This window comes from Sminthopsis crassicaudata, chromosome 1 (assembly GCF_048593235.1).
Source record: "Sminthopsis crassicaudata isolate SCR6 chromosome 1, ASM4859323v1, whole genome shotgun sequence".
NCBI classification, from domain to species: Eukaryota; Metazoa; Chordata; class Mammalia; order Dasyuromorphia; family Dasyuridae; genus Sminthopsis; species Sminthopsis crassicaudata.
This window is the reverse complement of record NC_133617.1, coordinates 478,315,063-478,325,062: the sequence shown is the minus strand read 5'-3', so window position 1 is coordinate 478,325,062 and position 10,000 is coordinate 478,315,063. Positions and strand designations below refer to the sequence as shown.

The 10,000-nt window shown below is 48.4% G+C and overlaps 1 protein-coding gene across 1 annotated transcript; it reads right to left on the bottom strand.

Annotated features, from left to right (window-relative positions):
- Positions 1-306: 306 nt before the first annotated feature.
- UNCX (UNC homeobox) lies at positions 307-6,006 on the bottom strand. Its single transcript, XM_074281113.1, has 3 exons — positions 5,414-6,006; positions 4,639-4,814; positions 307-1,864 (listed from the first exon to the last, which is right to left on the bottom strand). Exons 1-3 carry the CDS (start codon positions 5,691-5,693, stop codon positions 716-718), a joined length of 1,605 nt encoding a protein of 534 aa, XP_074137214.1. The 5' UTR covers positions 5,694-6,006; the 3' UTR covers positions 307-715.
- Positions 6,007-10,000: the final 3,994 nt, after the last annotated feature.

Sequence of the window (10,000 nt, the reverse complement as noted above, 5' to 3'; positions counted from 1 at the left end):
GTGTGTGTGTGTGTATGCTCGTGTGCCTGTGAGTGTGTGATGGGGGTGAGGAGGAGTAAGGGGAAGGGAAGGGAGCGCTTTAAGTGAATAAATTTGTTCAATCACAGACACAAAAACACACTCACAAAAAGGAAGAATTGGGCTCAGTATTTCAGAGAGAAAAAGGAGAATGCTTCTCCCATCGACACCCCCTCCTAGCCAATCCCCATCCCTTGACCCTGCCCAGCACCAGGAGGTGAGGTGGCGGGGACTGAGATGTGAATAAGAGAAATAACTAGAGGGGGAAAAAAAGGGGTACTAGAAGAATTTCTGCGTTTTCACCAGCTTTATTTATCAAAAATTTTACATATATAAATATTTTTAGACATTTTTGCATTTTACAAGGTTGAGGATTCTCGTTGTGGGTTTTTGTTTTGTTTTGTTATCCTTTCTCACTCTTTCGTTTTCGATCTGTGATGAGGTTCGAACCCCAAAGTCCAGCTGTTACTACTAAGGTCGAAATTCAGACTTTTTTTGCTTTTCTTTTTTTTTTTCCTTTTCTTTTTTTTTTGTTAAAAAAAAAAAAAAAGAAAGAAACGAAGGAAAAAAAAAACCGTTTCTAGAACCGATCACCTGATTCGTTGTGTGGGAGCCTGATGTGCGGCCCTTTGCTCAGCTTCGGGGCAGGGGCTCCAGCTCCCCCTTCGGCCCAGCTCGGCCTGGGCCAGCTGGACCCTCAGTCCATATCAAGCTCTTCGCAGTCTGGACCGCCAGGCTCCGTAGGGCCTCCTGGCTCGGTCGCGCTACAGTTCGCCGTGTCCCCGCAGGGACTGGGCTCCCGGGGGAGAGGTGCAGGAGAGGGCGACTGGGGAAAGCCTCCCCCACCCCCACCTGCTTCTGCTCCGCAACCCGCTCCAGATCCCGCTCCAGCTCCACCGCCCTCCGCCGAGTCCCTACTGTAAGCAGCGGGTGTCAGGGCTGTCCCCGCCGGACCGCCCCCGCTGCTGCTGTCTGGGCTACAGTTGGCAAAAGGAGAGTTCGTGGAGCCCGGGCCCGAGTAAGCTTGTGGCCCCGAAGCTGGCCCGAAACTGGCCTGACCAGGGTTAGAGGCGGGGGGCGGGGGAGCTGGTGGGGCGTCTTTAGGAGCCTGCTCGGGGCCGGGCCCGGCCTTAAGGGCCGCCTGAGGGACGAGGAAGCCGAGGGGTTGAGTAATCGGATAGAGAAGGAAATGTCCTTTGCCGATGAGGGTCCTCGGAGCACAAGGCAGGCCCGGCGCAAAGTCCAGAGTGGCCGGCGGTTTCCGACGTGGAGGTGAGTCGGACAATAGGCTCTCTACGCTGAACGGGCTGGGCTTGGGGAAGCCGGAGGAGCCTCGACCCGGAGCGCAGTCCGATGAGGAGGAAGAAGAGGACGACGAGGAAGAGGAGGACGAAGAGGACGAAGAGGAGTCCTTATCCGGGAGCCGGCTTAGCCTCTGCTGCAGGCCGGCGCCGCTTCTTTGGCTCGGGTAAAAGGCTGGGTCGCAGCTGCCGGGGGCCGGGGGCTCGCTGGCCGCGCTGGGGGTGGGCCTCGGGCCCTTACCCGGGGGTGGCTCCGGGGGCTCTGGAGAGAGGCCACCGCCGCCGCTATCACTGTCGGAGCTGGGCGTACTGTGCAAGGACAGGCTGCTAGGAGAATGAAGGTGGCGGCTCTGGCTCTTGAGCAGTTTCTTCTCGTGCTTGCGTTTCTTCTTCTCCATCTTCTCCAGCTCCTTTCGGGCTATCTCCTCCGGATCCATGGGCTCCCCGCTGCACGTGGTAGGATGAGAGTTGTGAGCCGGCCGCCCCGGCCCTTTCTTCGTGTTCTCCTTCTTTCTCCATTTGGCCCGGCGGTTTTGGAACCAGACCTAAAAAAGCCGGATAAGGGAAAAGCAAGGGAGAGTCAGATTGGGGGGCCGGGGCCGGGGCGCTGAGGGGGAGGGAATGGAGACCGGAGACTGCAGGGCATACAAGGCCCTGAAGTTGCTTCCCAACCCTGGTGGGGAGGAGAGGTGTTCTGAATGGCCTCAATTTATTTTTTTTTATTTTATTTTTTAAAGGAAGACTAGGCAGGCTAGGTGAATGGGGAGCATGGAAAAGAAGCTACAGCTAGTTTTCCCTGATAGGAGGTTTCACATATTCACTAGGCTAGGCCGCAGATTCAAGCATCCTTTTGACCCGATAAGTGTTTATGGGGGAACATGGATGCTGCCCTCCCAATACAATTCTGCTTCCCCTCTCACTTCTCAGTTCTGTGCTATCTTAGTTGCTAGAGTTCAGTTTTCAAGCGCCAAGAAGGCTACCCAAAATTAACTGGATGTTATGTCCAGCTGGAGAAATAATGGACACTTCTTGATTGCGCTCTCTCTCTCTCTCTCTCTCTCATCTATCTCTCAATCTTTCTCTCACACATACACTAATTGAGAATCTAAAATTCAAGTCTTTGGGTTGCCAAACTCAAGATTTACTTTAAAGCCCTCACAACTTTGTGCTCCGAACTCATCCAGTCCCACAATCTGCTTTTTACTACATGCTCCCCTAAATCCACTCCTCACTCCTGCCGGAATAAAGTGCAGGTCCCAGCTAGGTTTTCCCCATCCCTACTTCAAACACTGATCTCAAAGATACCCAAAGAGAACCACAGTAGTATCTGTCTTTACATAACATTGCCTACACCGTTCTAATTTTCTAATTTGGGCTTGAAAGGTCCAGTATAGGGAGCAAGACAATCTGAACCTTTGTCCCCAAAGTGTTGAGAGTTTAAGGAAAGAAATTTCCGGGATATATACGTGACCGAGTTATCTCCCCCCACCCTTTTCTCCCTTATTCCTTCCTGAGTCACTTCCCTGAGGGTGGTTTTCTTTTGATACTCACTTTTCTCGGTGTCACTCTTAACCATCCGCCAACATAGAAACTCACACAACAATCCGTTTCCTCTCACACACTTTCACATGTACACATTCCTTATTTCTTAAACTACCACATCACCCCCCAGCACTATACACACCCGCCCCCATGTCTTTAAGAAAAACGATGATTAGAAATCAAAATTCACATTTCTTTTTTCTTTTCTTTTTTTCTTTCTTTCTTTTTCTTTTTCTTTTTTCTTTTTTTTCTTTCTTTTTCTTTCTTTTTTTTTTTTTTTTTTTTTTTTTTTTTTTGACGCTGTATCATAGTTATGTCTAACGCGACGAGAGAAAAGTGTGTGTACCTAGAAAAAGATGGAGATGTAATTGTATAGACTCTCCCAGCCTTGTCAGTGAGAAAGCAGCGCTGGTACTTGGTGCTGGTAGCTCCTTTCTTTGTGCCCATTGCAGACCGCCTTGTCACTGAGAATTACTCATTATCGTATTAGAGGGAAATGAAGGGGTCTCGACTTCACTTAACAATCTCAGAACAAATTGGATAAAAGGATTTCAAAACAGAAGAGGTCACGAGGGGAGGAAAAAGCATTCGGTAAATACACCTTTTAAACAATGCTAATGGGCGAATTCGCTGCGGCGCAATAGCCTCGCCCTGCCTCAGCCTAAACGTCCCAGAGTTTCACGCAAATAACAAGCCTTCAATTGCAACGAACCCAACCTTCCCACCCCATCAAAAACCTCTATGTTCCACATTCCACGAAAACATTAATTAAGCAATTTCATTTTGAATTTTTAATGCACCAGATTAACGCTGTATTTTGAAAAGTGAAAGCTTGCCCACAGTTTCCATACCAAAGAGATGAAAAAAAAAAAAAATCTAGGGCGTTAAATATACTTTATCCCTTCCAATTTTTTGATGTGTTAACTATTTAAGTTTCCGGCTCCCTTTCCACTGCTCTCCCCCTTCTGAAGCGATGAATAAATACATGTTTTCTATCTGAATATTTTAGAGCCAAATAAACAAACAAACGGGTTTATTCAAAGCAAGGGAGAGAGCAGCTGTTCAGTGGGAAAGAGGGAAAACACAGGCGCAGCTTGGAAGTCGTTTGTGTCTGAACTTCATGCTTAGTTCCCCTTCACCTTGTTTGCCTGTTTTCTCAGCTCCCCTTCCTCCTATTTTCACCTCCTATATATCCCATATACCCTCCTCCCACATATATCCCATTTTTGATAGCTTATCGCTCCCGCTTGTTTCCATGCCTTTCTTTCACCCATACTCTCCCCCCAACATACATCTCCAATACACAAAACGACTGGTTTCTGGGCTGAACTGATGAAAACATATTCTGCTTTTTTAGGGTCCATTCTCTTCCCCCTTCCTTTATCAATAAGTCTCTTTCCACCCACCCACCCCCAAATCCCTCCCCCATGGTGTTAAATCTCTACACACATTCCTTTTCCAAGACGCGCTGAGGACTGGCACAGGGATTTTTCCCCACTACAGTCAGTCCTCAGAAACACACAGCCAACCCCCCACCCCTGCCATGCTATCTGTTGGCGACGCAGGAAAGTAAGGTGACGGCTGACCAGACCCAAAGGGGAGGACTAGACACAAAGTCCTAGACAAAGGTGGGAAGGGGTCGTGCAGGGAAGACAGTAGGCAAACCGAGGGGGAAGGAGTCTGAAACCCAGCTCTGTGAAGAGGCTCGACTTGGGAATCAGAAACGCCTGTGTGTGTGTGGGGAGGGGGGGGTCAGTATACGTGCTGGGATGGTTACCTGAACTCGGGACTCCACTAGGTCCAGGCGTAGAGCCAACGCTTCCCGCATGAAGACGTCTGGGTAGTGGCTCTCGTTAAAGGCCTTCTCAAGCTCTTCAAGCTGCCAACCTGTGAAGTTGGTGCGGGTTCTTCTCCGCTTACAGCCTGGACTCTCCTTATCCGGGTCTCCGGTGTCTGTAGGAGTACATAGTAGAGGCATGGCGAGGTCAGACTTCTGGCTAGCGTTCCTCTGCTCCCCTCAAAGGGTCTGGCTCTTTATCTTCATCCCTGCCCCGTTTTAGTTACTCCCTTCAGAGAGCAGACTTCAGGGAATCCCCCGCCCCAACTCCTAGTACGACTTTGTCCAGAGTATCCAAAGTGTCTGCTCATACCCTATTGTAGAGGCAATAGAAATTCTGTCTCCCCCACAATCTAGTGCTAATCTCATTCAAGAAGGGCTACCTCGAGATAGAAAGGGAGTTTTATTTTTGTCTGGAGCGAGGGAGTCGCGACTAAAAAACCCACTGAGTTTCTGGGGCTATTCCTTTATCTATAACGCGGCAAATTAACTTCAGTCCCAGGATTGACCCCAACTTTCTTAAACCTTGAGGTCTGTGTTCGCTGTTAAGGAAGATTTACCCGGATACCAACCCATTCCTCCAAGGAAGAGGATGGGTCACTAACTTCTTAAAACGGGTTCGCAATGAAGGAGATTGAACCTCACCCCCGGACGGCGCCCCCCACTGTCCGCCCCATAGCTAACCCCTCCATTTCTAACCACTTCGCCAGCCTACCTGACAGCTTGAAGGTCTGACTGTCCCCGCTCACCCCGCAGCCCGATGGCAGCAATGGGGTGGGATTGACTACTGAGGCAGCACAAGAACCGTTCAGTAATCCATCTATGGAGAAGGGAACCGAGGCGGCCGCCGCGGCCGCCGCGGCCGCGGATTGCAGCTGGTGCCCCGCCAGCTCGTAGACGTGGTGGTGGCCTAGGGGGTAGGGAAAGCCCACCATGCCGCCCAGCGAGCCCCCGAACTGGGCATGGGGGTGATCCAGGATGCGGCTGTCCATCATCTCCGGGGTGGCAGGGCGCAGCTGGAGCTGAGGAGGAGGAGGCGCAGGCGGCGGCGGAGGAGGAGGAGATAGGGACCTGGAGCCCAGTACATGCTTCGCCCGGACTCCAGCGCTTTACTTTATCAACATCAAGCTCCCGATAATTAGCACCGGCCGGGGGAATTTGGGACCAATAAGAAGCGCTAATCGGGTCTGACGTCAGAGGCGTGCAGGGTGCAAGGAAACGTTTTCCATATCGATTGCTAATTATACCTGACATGCACCTCAATAAACAGTATCAGGAACTGTCACAACAAGACGGGGTGGGGGTGTTGGCAGGGGAGGAAGGGAGCTGGGATACAAGAGGGGAGTCGACCTGGGGGGAAGAGAGGACCTGGGGGGCGGGGAGGAGACAGAAAGACTGGGAGGGGTGCAAAGAAGAAGAGAGACTAAGGGAACTTTGAGACTGAATTGGAGCCCCCCAGTTAAATACCCAACAACCCGAGTCACACTCAGTACCCTCCCCTCCTTTCCCCTCCCACTCCTTTTCCCTCCCCTCCCCCTGGACTCCCCTCCCCTCTTCAAATCACTAATAGATTTCCCTTTAAAACATTCACCGGCGTGTTGTGGGGATTTTTTTTTTTTTTTCACCAGAAATGCTGTACTCTCTGAACCTTTAAAGTGATGTTGCTCCAATTACAGAGAGACATTGAGCGGCAAATAGACTGATCCAATAATAGGAGATTCATCATCCTCTCTTTCCGAAGCTGTCACATTGAATTTAAAACTACAAGGGCTTTTCATCTCCTCTCTGGCTCTATACAGCAGGGGAAAAGAAGGGGGGAAGAGGAGGAGAAAAAGGAGGAGGAGGAGGAGGAGGAGGAGGAGGAGGAGGAGGAGGAGGAGGAGCAGGAGGAGGAGGAGGAGGAATGAAATAAAGAAAAGCTCTTTACTATATTTAAAGGTGATTTTGCTCCATCAACAAAAATTCTAATTAATGCCATCCAGTAATTATTTTGCTGGAAGGTGGCTAATGAAGCTTATTCAACTGCTTCCTCAAAATATAGACAACCTAGAGAGGAGTTTGAGGAAAGGTGAAGAAAGTGGTAACTTTAGGATTACTTCTCCAACCTTTTCTACGACCCCCCCCCACGCCTACACATGCTATCACCAACCCCAAGAAAAAAGAAATATTGGTTTGATTCCTCCAGTGATGGATAGGACAAAGCAGCCAACTCATTTGTCATAATTAAATTATGCTCTTGAAGAAGTGTCACTTCCTTAGACACTCTAAAATATTGATAGAATCAAAGTTAAATCATTAAAGGATATATTTTCAAATAAGTTGCAAATAAGGCCTGTGGGTGGATGAGAAAAAAAATAACAAAAAAAAATTCCTAGTGATTTGGCCCTAATATAGCTTCTTCAGCCAAAGTATCCTTTAAAATCCCAGTTTTGATAGATGTGAGTGAACAAAAGGAAGCCACTGAATGCTTCCTTACTTTTAATCTGATTTCATTGATCCAGAGAAGGGGGGGGGGAGGAGAAGGAGGAGAAGAAGGAGAAGGAAAAGGAGAAGGAGAAGGAGGAGAAGAAGGAGAAGGAAAAGGAGAAGGAGAAGGAGGAGAAGGAGGAGGAGGAAGAGGAAGGGGAAGAAGAGAAGGAGGAAAGGGAAGAAGAGGAGTTGGAGGAAGAGAAAGAGGAGGAAGAGAAGAGAAGCAAGAGGAGGATGGGAAGGAGGAGACTGAGCAAGAAAAAGAGAAGAAAGAGAGGAAGAGGAAAAGTAGAAAGAAAAAATGGAAAGGGAAGAAAAGGAGGAGAGGGAGGGAGACAGAAAGAGAGAACTAAAGACAGAAGGAGGTGAGAAGATAGGGTCAAAGACTGAAAGACAGAAAAGAGAAAGGAAATCTGAGTTTTCCTACATCCCTACATCCAGCAGCCAGGAAACAAAACAGTCACCACAACAGTACCAATTGGTTCTGTATATGATGAGTGATCAGTACATATCTCTGCGTGTTCCAGGCTTTGGAATGTAACTCTTCATAATGGGAAAAGCTTACAGAAATTTGGCTTCCCCTTTAAGTGACTTCAAGTTCTGAAGAGAGGCCACGCAAACGGTAAAGGTGAAAGACAGAAAAGGGGAAGGAATGAGGTTGAGGGATGGGTGGAGAAGACAAGAAAGAAACAGAAACAAATCCAGCAAGACAGGAAGGAAGATAAAGGAAAAATCTTAGAAACCTTTGAGGGAGGTGTATTATGTGAGTGTGTATGTTGGGAAATGGGGGGGGGGGGGGCGCAGAAAGCGGGCAGGCGGCGTGGTTAATCCCTTGGAATCAGAAGGGAAGAACACAACCACTTTATCTCTGCCAAACACACCAATAGCTTTTCCAGTGTCCAGTTCCAGTACTCTTCTCTCTTTGCAGACCCCCAACTGGATACTTTCTATTTAAAAACGCTACCACAAAAGTCAGCAGCTACGATGGAAAGCAGAGGAGAGAGCCTCTGATTGGTGTGGTCTGTCTGGCCCAGAATATATCCACCTAATTGAATATCACATAATATGCCACTGCCCAATATAGATTACAGTTTAATTATTCTCTCTCTCCCTTGAAGGAGTGGAGGGAGAGGTGAAAGTAATGAGGGGGGAGGGAGCAGAAATCTCTTTAAAAATGAAAAGGAATCTAGATTTTTTTTTTTTTTTTTTTTTTTTTTTTACTCCCAATCCTCTCCAGGAGCAATAAGAAAATGATGGTGGTATTAATTCTGAGGTCAGGGGCCAAGAGCTCTACTTTTCGCCATAATTTAATTTCTTTCTCTATAAATACTAAATGTAAACTGTGTCCATCCGACCAGATTTTGCCTGTAGCTATAAACGCCTCATTTTCTGTTGGGTTTCAGAAGAGGAATGCAAAGGAAGCGTGATTGTGAATACAGAATGGTAATCAATCCGGCAGAGGGGTGGAGAGGGGGGAGGGGAGAAGGAGGGAGCCCAGCCTCTCTCCCTCTCCCGTTCTCTTTATTATAATGAATTAATTCGACTTTATTTATCCCATTTTCTGGAGCTGACAGAATGTTAATTTGAGTTGAAATTTCGCTCGCCTCTCACTCCCTGACCCCTGGCCCTCAGATTGGCGTGTTGTAATAACCTGAATCTTTCAACAGAGGCCCTGATAATTGTTACCTTATTAGCATGCAAATTGTTTAATTAATATTATTATGAAGAAGCATACAATCCGTCCGTCACTTGACCTCGAGAGCAAGTCCACGCCGCAGCCGGCTCCCTGCATTTCAATGCTCCTATTTCAATCGCCTTGTGTTTTTAATGTTGCCGGGACTCTCGTGGAGCTCCTAAAAATCTCTTAGAGGGTTTGAGAGGAGCCTTTAATGAAGGTGGGGGGTGGCACGGGGAAGGGAGGGGACTTCTGGAGTCTCCCGGCCTTGATATTTCTTTATAGGGTTCTCTTTCTCCATCTCACAGACACATGAGAGAAGCTGGGTTTTTTTCTTCATCTTACCCCCCCCTCCACCCCCAACCTTATTTTGAACATCAAAATTTCATAATTGCTTCCTTGTCAATTGCTTCTCCTAGAGCGGCTGCTTTAAAGCCCCCCCCATCCCTCTAGCCCCCCCCCCCTTTCCCCTCCCCTTCAATAGCGAGCCCTGTTCCTCCAAACAACTCGATGGGAAGCAGCCCTTGACACGCAGTCCTGGGAGACGCTGCATTTAAATCCCTTTTTCTACAGCCGAGTGACATTGTCAGATGCTAGCTTTAATTAACTTGATAATAAGACGTACACGACTACTCGCATTCAGGACGCCCGCGCGCCTTGCCTTGTTCTTCAGCAAGTCCCCCCTTCACCACCCGCCCCCTTCTCCGTGCCCCCTCCCAGACATTTTACTTTTTATCACAATCTGATTTTTTGTTGTTGTTTGTTTTTAAATAGTTCACTGTTTCCTCTTCCTGGTATTTTTCGACCCCAGATCCGCAAGAAAGGAATTGAGTTAAAGGACCCAAAGAGTCAAGCTCTTTGAGTTAAGGTTGTGGAGGAGAGAAGTAGGAAAGGTATGGAGAAATGGAGAGCAAGGGGAGGTAGAGGATGGAAGGAGGAAAGAGCTAAAAGGAAAAGGAACGGTCTCCAGAGTGAAAAAGCCATTCCGAAGAGTTGGCTATGTAGACAGTCCCTCCCCCAGGTTGCCAGCCACCTACTCCAATTCTTTTCTTGGGGTCTCCAAATCCCAGCTACCCACCCCACTTCTTGTCTTAATGTCTCTTCTTACTTCCGGAGTTATGAAGGAAGTTGCCCGAGGGCTTTAAGAAAGCTTCGGCC